General features: G+C 38.2%; 1 protein-coding gene across 6 annotated transcripts in view; it reads right to left on the bottom strand.

Annotated features, from left to right (window-relative positions):
• Window positions 1–15,898, bottom strand: part of PTPN14 (protein tyrosine phosphatase non-receptor type 14) — a 267,307-nt gene that overhangs the window by 21,685 nt on the left and 229,724 nt on the right. For 4 of the 6 annotated variants that reach the window (XM_069066059.1, XM_069066058.1, XM_069066060.1 and 1 more), the window contains 3 exons: window positions 11,952–12,170; window positions 5,984–6,112; window positions 2,305–2,539 (listed from right to left, as the gene is read on the bottom strand). In XM_069066059.1, coding sequence (XP_068922160.1) covers window positions 2,305–2,539; window positions 5,984–6,112; window positions 11,952–12,170 — 583 coding nt within the window. Of the gene's footprint in view, window positions 1–2,304; window positions 2,540–5,983; window positions 6,113–6,144; window positions 10,310–11,951; window positions 12,171–15,898 lie in introns of those variants that run through there. The other 2 variants (XM_069066063.1, XM_069066064.1) reach the window with 2 other exon arrangements.

Raw genomic sequence — 15,898 nt, 5'->3', positions numbered from 1 at the left:
GTGTAGAAATACATCCAATTCAACAGGGAAACAAACTCGGATTGGGGGAAAGGAGGGATGTGTCACACAGCATTAAGGAGGATGATAGCTCCTTAAAGGAAAGGATAGCTATATGTAAAAAAAAAAAAAAAACCTTCCTGATCCTGAAGAGGGGAGCAAAAGGGGGAAAAAAAGAATAAAGAAAACTAGAATCTCAGGGAATACCTTAGGCTGCTTCTTACACAATTGGAAGATGACCGAATAAATTGTAGTATATGTGCAAGTACTAAAATACTGTTTTGTAAGAAATTATAAAGATCATTTTGGATAATCCTGAACTAATGCAGAGTAAAGTGAGCAGAACCAGGAGAACAATTCCTAGAAAGACAGGGGCTCTGATCAATGCAATGATCAACCCACGTTTCAAGAGACCCGGGATGAAGCACCTCCTGACAGAGAGATGATGGACAGAAGAGACATACATTTTTGGACCTAAACACCATGTGAATTCATTTTGTTTAACTATGCTTAATTGTCATAAAAGCCTTCTCTCTTTCTTTTTCTCAAAAGTTTCAATGGGGGAGGGAAGAAATGGTTAGCAAGCCAAAAATTAAAAGGACATTGAAATTTTTTTTTTCAAATGCAAAGAAAACTGAAGGAAGTACTAAAGGAAGCACAAGCAAGAAAAACAGTTGTGAAGGTAATATATAGAAGCTATCATATATACACACGCAAATAAATATATACATACATATATATTTTTCAAAGCAAGTGCTATGAAATAGAGATCCAGAGTCTTATAGAGAATCTTTATGTGTTCTATTGTGTGAATAGAAATGTTCTTTTTTGGTATTTGAGTTCAAGCTGAAAAAAAAAACTTAAAAAAAAGAAATGAACTGTTTCTTCCCTTTTGTTGCAGAGCAACATCTAAAGTATTCCTCTCAAAACTGTAATTTATCATTCATGTAAAAACTCAGAGAAACTGATTCTACGACCTTCCCTTCACCAAACTTTCATGCACACACACACACACACACACACACACACACACACACACACACACACCCCACCTCCCAGTGGAAAGGGCAATTAATTTCAAATCAGAACACTTGAGTTTGAATCAGCTCTGCAACTTGGAATCTGTGTGACTTTGGGCAAATCAATTATCTTGACATAGATTTCCTCATCCATAAAACAAAAGGTGAAACTAAATAATCTCAAAGGTGCTCTCCAGTTCCTCTGGTACTTTAGATAAATGAAATTCTCAACCATAAAAAATAAATTATTGATTTGCTATTTTCTCTCTCTCTCTTAGGAATTTTTTTTCCTGCTGTTGAATTAAGACGTCTCACTTCCTGACTTTCAAGCCCAGGTTCTCTTTTCTCTCCCCAGAGTTGGAAAATAGTGCTAATGAGTATCCATGGTGAATCCCTTCACACACTGATTTGTATTCCCTATCATAAAGTCATGGAGGGAGGTGGAAGGTTACCCTGGATGTTAGGTGATGAGAACAACAAAGATCAGAAATATGGCAGTATCAGCAGATAGTATGAAATAACAAAGACTGTGGACCTATATTGGCAGAACAGGTAACTGGAAGTGCCCATGGAAATAAGAAGGACATAGATTCCTCCTATAAAACCTGTGAAGTTGGGAGAGGAGAAAGGAGTGACCAGTATTTAAAGGCGTAGAATCCTTTAAGAAAAAACAAGGTTTTCAGTTAATGCAAGCAGTTAGGAGGAAAGTTAGGAAAGATGAGATGGACAAGCTTGGTGGCACATACCTGAAGCCCCTGTTACTGAGGAAACAAAAGTTAGGGTGTCTCTTGGCTGTAGTAGTACTAAAGCTGATCGGGTGCCCCTGCTAAGGTGTGAACCAACCCAAGGGGAATAGGTCAAAGCTAGGATGGGGCCGGGGTCCGAAGGTAGGGAGAAGAGCTACATGATGAAAGGGAGTTTATCAACAATAAAAGGAAGAATCCAAATATCACTGTGAAAGGGGAATGAGCAAAAGAAGATAGAAACTTGGAGCAAAGGAACACCTAGAAAGGGTTTATGCCTAGGGTCTCTATGACTGAAAGCATAGAAGGTTAACCTAAGAGAACAAACTAGAATTCATGAAACTAAAAATTATTTTTCACTTAAACAAACTGTAACCAAGAACACAACATAGTTAACAGGTGCCCCTGTTTGTGCTGTTAGCACTGTAACCTCGACTCTTTAGTGAAGCGCTTTAGCACTTCAATGAGAAATCTCTTTCTTGTGTGGATTGTCTTCAAATGGCAGAGCAATTCAGCAATTGCATTCATGAAAACATAGAACTTACATAAAAAGCCTTGGACATCCTCTGGACAACCATGATCTGGCCAATCAGTATATTGCAAGTGCCACACTGTCCTCTCCTGCCCAGACAAAAGATGCTTGACCTTCAGACCTGTGGTAGCATAGCAACCAGAATCAGTTCGGAACTTTGTGGTCACCTTGAACTTGCCATAGGTGGCTGAGCTGTGCTTAGAACCCAGTTTGGGCCAGTACCGATGGCTCTTGGTTCTTCCGCTTTCCTAAACCACACACACATACACACACACATACACACACACACATACACACACACATACACAAAAAGCAAAAATGAAAATGGGTTCAATTCAATTCAAGAAACATTAAGCATATACTGTTTACATAGTACTATGCTGGGAAGGGTAATGTACAATATAAGTTTCAAACAGTGCCTGCTCTCATGGAGTTTACAACCCCTGAGAAGTTATGACTTAAAAGCAGATCATTATAACAGGCAGTAATACATGATAAATGCATTTTTGAGTCACAAAGCAAAGTGTTAGACGAGAAGTCTCAGGGGGTAAAAGGTGATTGACATCAGTCTTCTTCCCCTTAGGGGGAGAACCTGATAATCAATCAAATGCTCAGAAGAGAAGGATGGCTTCTCTGTGAAAAAAGCAACCTGGTACAGTGTCTAGCAGACTATGAATTCTCCATAAAATTTAGATAATTTTAACAATCATTACACAGGAAAGTGTAAATTTAGAAATTTTAAAAAATTTTTCATTACTTTCCATGAGATAGAATATCAAAGTATCTTCCTGATACTAAAACTCAAGAACAATCTGCTTGTCCTCAATGGTCTTCCATAAATTTCCTCATGAAGAACACAATCCCAAAACTCAGACTTATCTTATCATCTCACTCTATGTACTTTCCCATCCTGAATGTTCAACAGCAACATAATACCTCAAAAAACTACAAAATGTTTGGTCACCAAAACAACTTTGCTTACAAATTAATATCTGAATGGAAACATCTGGACAAATGGGAAAACTCAAATAGAAGATGGAAAATATTGAAATGCAGGGTTAAAAAAATTGAATTAATCATGGGTTAGGAAGACCATCGAATCACAGCTAAAAAGGACTTTAGAGGTTATCTAATCCAAACACCCAATTTTACAGATGAGGATGAAGAAACTCAGAGAGGTTAAGGAAACTTGCCCAAGATTGTACAGGTAGTTAAGTGAACCAGAGTTTAAGCCTGATTCCACTGACTCCATATCCAGTGTTCTTTTCATTGCCCCATGGGATTCTTAACCTGGAGTCTATGAACTTAATTCTTTTCTTATATTTTAATAATTATATTTCAAAATGATTGGTTTCTTCCATTATCCCATATATTGTATTTTATGCATTTTAAAACAATGTTCTGAATAGTGTATTGCCTTCACCAGACTCCCAAAGGGGTCTAAGACACAAAAAAGTATAACACATGTATATTCTGGCTTATAATCATTCTCAAAATATGGAACTTCTTCATCTCCAGTCTTGTCCTTGGAAGGAGAATGAGATAAGCAGTGAGAATATTGGGAAGAGAGAGAGAAAAAATAGTATCTGATTTAGACACTTGTTGCAGCAGAAACACAAATTTACATTCTCAGCAACATACACCCAAGGAAAGAACAAATTACAGAGACATATACGTCTGCTTCGATTAAAAAAAATTCAAAATTTATCTGTTAAATATTTCTGAAAGGTAACGGTTATTTGTTTTACACAAAAATTCTTGGCTTTACAAGATTCTCAGCGGTGTTCCTTTAAATGAGGAATAGCATCCCCTGCAAAAGGTGACACCAGACTGAATTTTATTAAAATGCAATTGACACACAACTTCTCAGGCTCTTTATTCCATAAAGTGAGATACATCCAAATTATGAACCTAAGCTAGGCTTTACCCACCTAGAAAAATACCATTATCCAGCTGGTCTTCAAGGTCAGTAGTGTCTACCATACATCCTCTTTGACAGGATTTCCAGCACAAGAGAAAATCTCGTGGCCATAATCTTACCATCAACCTTCCCCCACACACTGTCCAATCCATAGCTCATTTACTGTTAAGCATACTTCCACACCCAGCCCACACTCTGGTGACTAAGAATCTTCGGAAATCAAAAGATCATCCCACAGTGGAAAAGTCTAGACACCACAGGCCTACAGGAAAAAGGGTCCATTTAAAAATTAAAGGAGAAACAAAGGGAGGGGAGTGGTGAGAAGCTCCCTTGATTTCAGCTGTGGTTTCTATTAAAAAAAGGAGCAATTTTAAGTTTTAGCCTGAGTGATTTTGGTTAGACATCAAGTAATACTCGCTGATTAGAAGCATTTGGGCAGCATGCTCTAGCAAAAAGAGATCTGAAATGGGTATCAGGAAACCTCAGTTCTGGTCCCTGTCTTGTCACTTATTGTTAGACAAATCACTTAATCTCTCTGAGCATCAGCTTCCTCTCCTATAAAATGAGGAAGTTGGTTCAGATGATTTGTAGGGTCCAGGATTATGAATCTAATGAGGTGCTAAGATCTTGAAATTTTTAAAAGAAGGGTAAATCATTCTCTCCAGAATGGTCATGGAACACGGTTTGACCCAAGACTCAGAACCAGGTCTGGACATTGCTTTAAGTGTCTTCCATTACGATGATCTTACAAATTAAAGTGCAAAGTACCTAGTGTGAATGTCTAGTAACCAGAATAAAAATCTCTTTTAATTCCATTTTCTCCTCACCTCTTTACAACAGTCAGAAAAGAGACATTAAGTGTATATTATTAATATTATCATCAATATTAGAAGTGGCAGTAAAGTGATACCACTTTACAATTAGCAGGGCTCCTGTAAAACTTCAGGTGATAAATAATGAAAGGCAAGGAAAGAGCTGGTGGAAAATTGGTGCAGATGATGAGAGAAGAAACCTCCATCTTCATCAGCCAGTGGTCTTACTCTCCAATTACAATAGAATAACTCTGTTTGGCTTGGCAGGAGAAGAAAAAGAATCTCTCCTCTTCTCAAATAATAGAGACAGGAACAACAGCTTCTGGTGTCTTTTCAGCTGATAAGAATGATGGTATGTGGAGCTGGCCTTGCCCGGGGTTGGAATATATGTCAATTTAACCAAGTGCAGCCCAAGGTTCTCAGATTCCAATGGAAAGATTGTTGCTTTGTTTGGCAAACAAAAAATCATCCAGCTGAACTGAAGTTTGTTATTTTTGCTCTTTGGTTCACAGAAATCTAAGCAGTAGTTTAAAATAGGATGACGGAGGTGGAGAAGCTACAAGAGTAAATTATTTCTAGAAGTAAAACAACAACAATAACAAAGCCTTCATGAAAAAGATGAGAAAAACAAATGATTGCCAAAAAGACAATATGGTTAGGTTGAAAAACGGCTGAATTTGGAGTCATGGAACTTGGGTTCAAAACCCAGGTTTTGTCACTTATTACTTGTGCAAACTTGGGCAAGTGATTTCACCTCCTAGGGTCTCATCCCCCTCATATCTAAAATGAGGTATTTGGACTAGATGATAGAGAAATAAAGTCCCTTTCAATTCTATGACTGATCCTATGATCTAAAGAGGCTCTATGGGGAAGACATAGGTGAGGAGTGAGGTTCCAAAAACAACCATATTGCATTGTTACCTGCACTCATTTAAAAGCTTTGCCATCATTCCACATACCTCTTCTGCCGTGACCATGGCAATCACATTTACCCCTTGCTCCCATACCATCTGCCAGAAATCATGGCAGGTATGGGGCAGAGGACCTTGAGTTGCTATATAATGCCACTGTTCTCCAGCAACAGCTACCTAAAAATCAGAGAGAACATCATTAACAGTAATCCTACACAAACTTCTTTACCCATCTGAAATATGTATGTTAATAAAAATGCCAATAACTAAGCCAGAAGATAAAGTGAAGGAAGGGAAGGGAAGAGGAATGGGAAGAAAGGGAAGGGAGAGGAGGAGGGGAAGGGAGAAGAGGAGGGAAAGGAAAAGGAGAGGTAAAGAGGAAGGAAAAGGGAAGAAAAGGGAAGGTGCTATTATCCCCATTTTATAGTTGAGAAAACTGAGGCAAACCAAAGTTAAATGATTTGCCCTGTGGGCATGCAGCTAGTAAATATTTGAGGCTAGACCTGAATTCCGGTCTTCCTGATTCCAGGCCCAACACTCTAATACAGATTAACTCAGATACTTATAGCAAAAAGATCCTCTGCTCTAGTCACATGTTAAATGTTTATTACAATATATTTTATGATAATCTTTGAAAATAAAAGGGAAATATACTATGGTACATCTCATGTGTTTAGATAAATTAGATGTTTCTGATGCTAATTCAATTCTCCTCAATAGATACTTATTAAACATCTACCAAATGAAAGATAAAGAGTGTTAAGAACTGAGGATACAAAATGGGAGGTTGGGGGGAGGCCCCTATTCTCAAGGAGTTTCCAATCTAATGAGGGATACAAAAACTTTTCAGACATATAAACTCCAGAAAATTTGGGGAGGAAGATTCAAATTACTTATTCAGTCCTAGCATTCTAATAGTATACATGCACGTGTACACTCTCTCTCTTTCTCTCTCTCTCTCTCTCTCTCTCTCTCTCTCTCTCTCTCTCTCTCTCACACACACACACACACACACACACACACACACACACACACATTCTCTCACTCTCTCTGACAAAAAGCTTCTAGTATGAGGGAATTCCAATAAAATGAGAGGAAAAAAATTCACAAATTCATAAATCATGCTCTCATTTTACACCCGGCAATAAAAGCCAATTTCATTTAAAATGAAGAGATTTGCCTTGATAACTTATGAACAAAAGAAAGGACACCATCAATAATGCCTTCTTGCCAGATCACAAGCCAAAAGTTGAAGCTTCACAAATAGCATTATTGCAACACATACATATATTTGTGTAGAATGTAGCTATGTACCCAAAAAAATGCATGGGGAAAGTAATTCATTGCAGTGGATGGAATATGACTGCTGGAAAGAGCTGCTGCATTTTCCTATATTGGTTAATTACCAAGGGGTAATTTACTTAGGGGCAGAATGGAAAAACCCATCTCTTTCCACAATCACAAAGCTGGTCAGTTATAAACTGAAGAGAGTTGATTCCCACCAATGCTTTCATTTTTCTGACTGTAAATGCAGATCTGGATAATTTATAAAGAAGAGTTGAGAATATGTAAAAATGGTTATGTTGTTTCAGCTTGTTCTGCTGAACTTTTAGTCTCAAACAAAAACAGTTTTTGTTTCTCTAAATACTGAACAAAATATTACACTTTAAAAATCTTTCATTTTTCTAGAAGTATAACAACTAAAGACACCTGGGGTTTTTAAAAACTGGTTTAGGGAACACTTCTCCCTGTTGTGGGAGTAAAACTGCTGCTCTGTAGCCAGCACTGGGCAGACCTATCTCAATTCACATAGATCTTTATTCCATCATACTCTATAGCAACTCTGTCTCATCACAATCCCACAGGCCCAACCTCATATGCCCTTCGAAATAAGAAGAGATGAGGCCTGTGATCTTGGACTAAGACAAATCACCCCTATGCAGCTGGAAGTGATCTTGAAAGGATACTAACATTTAGCTCATGGCCACTGTTCACTAGAGTTATAAATATCAGATGAAAACAGCCACAAACAAAAGGACTGGCCAAAGTGCTTAGGGCTATGCTAAGAGGGGCGAATGGATGCTTTGAAGGGAGTTTCTGTGCCCTGAGCCACAAAACTGACTTGAAAATCGTCAGGCCAGTTCATTTAAACTCATCAACCAATGCCCATCCTTAAATGATCATGAAAGCAATGAACTTTGTGCATGAGTTTGGCATTGATTCTTCATCCCAGGAAATAACACATTAACATGATTCTAACTAGGCAAAATCTTATCAATTCAACTGCCCTCCCATTATCTAGGCATGTTTGAGTCAAAGCTGTTAACTGCCTTTTCCTATTATTTGTGGGAAATAGAATTCACGCACACTTAAAAGTTAGGCTTATCTGTGGAAGTGTACTTCTCAACATGACCCTTCCTGGCACATGTTCCACGTAACCTTTAAATACTGTAAGAGGATGCCGCCTAAAGCATTTTGCCACATTCTCATGCAATGACAGTTTATTAAAATCTGAATGAAGTAGTACATACACATACAGACATTAAAGGCAACTAATGTAGATTTCACAAATATGACTCTACCTTCTAAGCAAATGAACATCTGTTTGGCCTCTTGTTAGCCACCCCTTGGAACCCAGGGAGGGAATACTGACAAGACACAGAACTTTATTCCAAATCCAAAAGTTTATTCCAAATCCATATCCAAAACTACATGTTTTTGCATGCTCTACAGAACTCTTATATACATGCTATGCCCACTATGGCTACAGATGACGAATAAGCCTCTAAGAAAGAGGTTGGTGCAAGGAATGATTCTTTGGTAATAAGGCTTTCTAAGCACAGTTTCAGTAGTAACAGTTCTTTTCCAAAGATGGGAAAATGATGGAAAATGGCGGGTGACATTCTATCAAGAGTATGAGATATCAAAATATTGCTATATATAACTTTCGGCAGACTGTCCATTGATCTACTATTCCATTCTAAAACTATGATTTGAAGCATAAATTTGAAACCATAAATCAAGACTAAGATACTGATTTTATTCTCTCTCTGTCTCTCTCTTCCCCCCCCCCCCCCCCCCAAATAAAGTGAAAAATGGGCTGGTTGTTCTGCCTACCAGGACTCTTCTGATAACACACATAAATACAAAGAAATTGGTAGTAGTTCACTCAGACACAAAATCTCTATATCTAGTCACAGCACATTCTTTATACTAAAAAAGAAATAATTACAACAGATTCTGGGAGGTACTTTAATACTTAGTAGAAGTTAAAAAGATTGTGCCAATATTGCTATAGGTTAACGTCAAAAATTTAAAATCTTAGAGGACAAGGAATGTACTCTCAAAAAACTCCTCAGGGCTGTGGTTTATTCAACCCTTATGATAACCATATACACAGCTTTTTTTACACTGTCATTTAAAGTATGTACATGAACTCCTATCACTTCCACTGAGAAAAGAAAATAGTGGAAATGAGCAAGGAGAGAAAAGATAAAAGTGTACAAAATATCCTAACTGTTTTAATAAATTAGCTTGACTTATGCCATATACTAGCTAGGGAAAGTATGTATAAAGTCACATACGCACACTTGTGATACACTGTATGTAGTGAACTAAACTTAAATCCTGAGAAAAACACAAAAAGATTGCTCATAACTGGGTCATCCATATACAAGAAGAACTACTAATTACAGGTCTTCAATACTTCAAACTCTGTGAGAATAACATTGTAAAGAACTGTTCGCACTTCACAAAAAATAAACCCTCTATAGCTAATGGGATGATTAACTGACTAATGTCACCTAAGCCAGAGTTTGGATTCTCATTGCAATCCACACATGCACATAGTATAATGATTACTACCAAAGTAACTCAAGGAGTCATCAGACTGAGAAGTTATTCTATTTTCTATTACATGGTTGATATGTTGTTTGCTGTTGGTCCATTTTCAAAGAGGGTCAAAGACATCATGAGGTGATGTCCTGACTTGCACGTTAATTGGATTTAAGTGACACCGAGTTGCACAGTCATTGGCCTCACTCTCTCTTTCAGAGTCATCAGAGTCCAGTGGCAAGAGAAAAGTTATGATGAATGGCGATGGCCCAGGATGATGATCTTGGTGTTTTCGATATCTGACTAAGCTCTGAGCACTCCACAGCACCTGCTTCAGCTGCCTTGGTGGCCGTTAGAACAAATTGTTCCCATCTGCCCATTCTGCCAGGGGGAAGTCTTCACATGCTTGGGGCAGACATGCCCCCAACTCACCAATGGGTTGGAGGCCTGTTGTTTGGTTACCCACAATCTGCTGCGATGGTTTTACTGGGGTATGGCTGCTGCACATGCTTCTTGGAGTCACAGGTGAGAGTTTGGTAACTGTTTGGACACCAAAGATAGATGAGCAGCAGCCCCAAAAGGGCCCAGCAAGCCCTCACATCAGAGTTGCCAGTCCTCCCTTAATGCCCCATACGCCCCATGGCTGATATACAAACATACACATAAACACAAAAAAATTACTTAAAATATAAAGCTTTTTTTTTAAAGGGTAGAATTCTCAGGCCCTTTATCCTATGGATTTCCAGGTTCTCACTTCTCCCTCAAACTGGATCTCTGGAAGTCACAGTTCTGTCTTGAGAAGCCCTGTTATAATACAATCTCTAAGTGTTTCTGGGCTAGATGCAGCTGTCTGTGCATTTGCTCCAACTCAGCCTGAAATCATTGGGACTAGGCAAGCTGTAGTCACCCTCCTTCAAAACGCCTAGCAAAGTACACAGGAGGCAAAGACCATTAACCATTTATATGACCAGCAAAACAATGGTCTTCTCCATGGGACAGTACATAATGTGGAAGTGAAAGTTTTACCAGCAGGCACAGGAGGGAGTAAAATTCAGTCCATAAATGAGGTACTGGCTAATTAGGAAAACTATTTCTAAGATAGCTCATACCAGTAACTACTCAAAAGAGCTTTTCCCTGAGACTCTTTCTCCTTGACCACAGGCTCCTTATCTTCTTTCTCTTGTTACTCAAACACCCTGTTCTAGGACAGGCACTGCACGTCCCCTAGATCAGGATCCATGGACAAATTTTAAGGGGACTGTGAACTTCAATAGGAAAAGAATTACATCTTTATTTTCACTAACTTCTAAGTGAAATTTATTATTTCCTTCAATTACTAATTCTTCAAAAACATTATTCTGAGGATTCCATAACACTCACCAGATTGGCAGAAGGGTTCACGTTACATACAAAAAAAGGTTAAGATCCTCTGCCCTAGGAAGAATGCCAGGGTCCCATGTGGAACAACCATTTGGAACTCCCAGAAGCACAAGAGCAGTGTGAAGGTGTGGCAGATATTTGATAGACCGGCTGCTGGGTTTTGTACAGGAATCCACTTGCTAAGGCCAGCAGCATCAAGTGCAACAATGACCAGGGACTGGCATGGCCAGCAAGAGCTTCCCCACCAGAAGGAAGCACTGGGCCTCAGCTTCCAACAGCCACATGAGAAGTGCCCAACTATCTTTGATCTTCATGGATCTCTACAGTCTTTTCTGCCTCCACCCCACCAGAAAACAAGGGATTTATATATGAAGGAACTTTGAGAAGACAACTCATTTTAAACTGGACTCTGATGTACCTTTAACTTCTGCAATAGGTTTCACAAGTTAATAAAGTGAAAATAACTTGATTGACAATTCTCTTATAAATTCAGTCAGAGATATAATTCACATGAGAAGTACAAAATCCAATTCATTTGCAGTGAATGGGCACCCCAAGTATGTGTACTTGACTCTCCTTTCTTGCTGAGACTATTAGCTTGTTTGTTTTTTTCCCTCCCTGCAATAACAGGCATGCCCTTCCAGTTTACTAAGAAAATTATGGGCATTCAGAAACATCCCCTAAGGGTTTGGGAAAAAGCCAAATATTACAATGAGAAACCCTCAAGTTTTTCCTCATTCTTTTATTCCCTTAGCACACAAGTCTTTCTTTGCAAAACCTCCCCACACACTTGCCCATTTACCTTGATATGGGAGGCATTGATATACCCAGTGCCATTTTCTTTGGTTGGTACCAGCCCAACACGATTTTCCTCATAGGGGACCACCTCACGGATTCGGCTTCGCTCAGCATTTTCTGGGAGTGTGGCAGTAGTGAAAACACCATCTGGCTTCTTCTTTGGAATTTGCTCATATTCTGTGAATACCAATCCCTCTTCCAACTTCTTCTTCAGGGTTCTAAACTGCAAAAGGACATAAATTTTAATTCTTTTCAATTTTGTCATCTTTAAATGATTCAAAATACAAACACATCTTTTAAAATATGCTTATAATCACAGCACTGATAGTTTGCTAGAGCATACATTTAAGTCTCAATGAAACTAGGAATAGTCAAATAAGTGTGGGGATTATTAAGACTCCTTTCTTCTTTCTCGTTTCTTTTCTTTTGGTCACATTATTTTTCATTAAGACCTTCAAAAGAATATAACGTTAAGCACAGACTGAAGACAAAACTCCAAAGGATAATTCACTTTTGCTAAACAATCCATCAGCACTTCTTTTTGAAGACAAGAACTCAAATCGATCATCTAACATTTAATACAGGGGAATAGCTGTGGATAAATTGCTTAACCTTCAAGGGTCTCAGTTTCCTGACTTTTTAAATGACAGGCTTTTGCCAGATTTTCTCTTGAGACTTCTTTCTATATATCTCAAGACTCCATGGTTTCTCATACATACCCCCACACTCTCACCTGAGGATTTGGAACTCAAACTCTGAAAAAACTGAAGGTACCTTTTTTCTCCTCTTCCTTTTCCCACACCACTCAGATGTCTCCCTCCAGTATCTCCTATTTCATTTCTATCTCACATAAAAAGACAGGAAACTATACTCACTACCAAAGCAAACATCCCAACGTGCACCCTTGATCTCCTGTCCTCCAGAATTCTCCAGCATATTATTATCACCATCATTCTGACTCTCTAATTTTCAGTCTCTCCCTTTCTACTAGTTCTTTGGCTGCTGCTTTTAAATGACTCCATATTTTCCTTATCCAAACAAAAACAAAACTCATTTGACCCAATCATCTCTGCAAACCCCCACTTTTCCAAACAAATGTCTTGAGAAAAATAAATTAGCTTCTGAAAGCTCTACAATCTAGCTCCTAACCTCATAATTCAACTGCAACTGCTCTCTGTCATCAATGATCTACTAATTGAAAAATCTAATGGCTTTTTCTCGATCTTCATCTCTGATGCAGTCAATCACCCTCTTGTTTGGAATGTTCTCATATTTTCATGACACTTCTCTTTTCTGGTTCTAGTTCTATCTATCCACTCCTCAGTTGCCTTTGCTGGATCTTTATCCAGGTCATGTCCACTAACCATGGGCATTTCCAAATTTATATGTCCTGGTTGTTCTTCTTTTTCTCTATTCTATCTTTCTTGATCTCATCAACTCCCTTGGTTTTAATACCAAGACTCTGAAGATGATTCCCATATTTATATTTCCAGCTTCAGCTTCCACAATCACCAACTACCTCTAGGATATCTCAAAGTGGACATTCCATGGGAATCTCAAACTCAACATGTCCAAGGTTGAACTCATTATCTTTTCCCAAAAACCTTCCTCTCTTCCCAACTTTCCTATTATTATTGATGGTACCGTCCAGCCACCCAGGCTTACTACCTTCATGGAATTTGCAGCTTCTAACTCACTCATTTTACACATCCAATATAATGTCAAATCGTGCTATTTTTAACCTTTAAAACATCTCCTCTCCTCTCACACAATTACCACCTTTCTACAGGCACTCATCACATCCCACTAGGACTATTACAATGATTTCTTCTTGTTTAAGAATTGTTATTTTTAAAAACTGAATTCCAAATTCTTTGTCCCTACATCCCCTCCTCTACCCACTGAGAAGGTAAGCAATATGATACCCATCTTACACATGAAATCATGCAAACCATATTTCCATCTTATCCATCCTGCAACAAAAAACATAGCAAGAAAAATAAAGAGAATGAAAAAATTATACTTCAATTTGCACTGAGTTCATCAGTTCTCTCTCTGGAGGTGGATAACATTTTTCATCAGTCCTTCCAAACTATCTTGGATCATTATATTTACCAGAGTACCTAAGTCTTTCACAGATGATCATTGTTACTGTGTACAATGTTCTCTTGATTCTGCTCACTTCATTTTGCATCAATTCATATAGGTCTTCCCAGGTTTTGCTGAAATCATCCCCTTTGTTATTTCTTATATAGCACAGTAGTATTCCATCACAATCATATGCCACAACTTGTTTAGCCATTCCCCAGCTGATGGGCATCCCCTCAATTTCCAATTCTTTGCCACCACAGGAAGACCTGCAATAAATATTTTTTCACATATAGGTCCCTTTGATCTCTCTGAGGTATAGGCCTAGCAGTGGTATTGCTGGGTCAAAGGGTATGCACAATTTTATATCACTTTGGATATAGTTCCAAATTATTCTCTAGAATGGTTGAACCAGTTCAAAACTCCATCAACAGTGGATTAGTGTCCCAATTTTTCCACATCTCCTCCAACATTTGTCATTTTCCTTTTCAGTTATGTTAACCAATCCGAGAGATGTGAGGTGGTAGCCCAGTTATCTTAATTTGCATTTCTCTAATCAATAGTGATTTAGAGCATTTTAAAAATTTGACTAGTCACAGTGTTGATTTCTTCTTCTGAAAACTTCCTGTTCACATCCTTTGACCAACTAGGGAAAGGCCCTTATTCTTATAAATTTGATTGAGTTCCCTCTATAGCTGATAAATGAGGCTTCTATCTAAGAAACTTATAAAATTTTCTTTCTCTAATTTCCTTGTTTTCCTTCTAATTTTGGTTGTTTTATTTTGTTTATGCAGAAACTTTTTAACTTCATGTAATCAAAATTATAATAAAAAGTATAATTATATATAAATTATATATAAAAAGTATAATTTCTGTGGTCCCCTCTTTCTGATTTGGTCATAAATTCCAGATCTAACACGTAAAATTTTCCATGCTCCCCTAATTTGCTAAATGTCATCATCCTTAATGTCTAAATCATGTATCCATTTTAACCTTATCTTGTTATATGGTGTGAGATGCTAGTTTATACCTACTTTCTTCCAAACTGCTTTCCAGGTATCTTAGTAATTTTCGTCAAGAAGTGAGTTCTTGCCTCCCAAAGTTTGGATCTTTGGGTTTATCAAACAGTAGATTATTATGTTCATATACTACAAATCAATATAGTGTTGTGCACTATATTACTAATCTATTCCACTGCTCTATCAATTTACTTCTTAGCCAAAACCAAATTGTTTTGATGATTACCACTTGGCAATATAGTTTGAAATGTGGTACTATTGCAATGCTTTCTAACTGCTCTCTCCACCTTACGGTTTATCCTATTCCAATCCATTCTCCAGTTAGCTGCCTACCTGATCTTCCTAAAGTGTACATCTGACCATGTCCCCCTCCTCCCCTCATCTCTCTCTCTCTGTCTCTGTCTCTCTGTCTCTGTCTCTCTCTGTCTCTGTCTCTGTCTCTCTCTCTCTGTCTCTCTGTCTCTCTCTCTCTCTCTCTCTGTCTCTCTGTCTCTCTCTCTCTCTTCCCCTCTCTCCCTCCTTCCCCCGTCCTTGGACTCCCTCCCTCTATAATCTTAAATTCTGGCACACTGAGCACTCAGTAACTATTGCCTAAAAACCTATTTCTATATTATATATTACATTTCTCATGGTGCCTTTCATCCTCCTACCACAACTGTTTCTAGCTAAATCTATTTCAAGAAAGTTCCCCTCCACTCTCCAACTGTCTCATCAGTCTCTTTCTCTGTCTCTCCTCTTCTCTTTTCTATCTTTCTGTGTCCCTTTCTTTCTGTCTCTTCTTTCCTCTCTACCCACTCACTCCCCCCCCACCACACACACATACATACTTACTGACTCACTCAAA

The sequence above is a fragment of the Petaurus breviceps genome, unplaced genomic scaffold, assembly GCF_028583685.1.
Source record: "Petaurus breviceps papuanus isolate PSGF00001 unplaced genomic scaffold, PetGlider_PUasm1.0 90702, whole genome shotgun sequence".
In the NCBI taxonomy this organism is placed as follows: Eukaryota; Metazoa; Chordata; class Mammalia; order Diprotodontia; family Petauridae; genus Petaurus; species Petaurus breviceps.
This window is presented reverse-complemented; position numbering and strand designations above follow the sequence as displayed.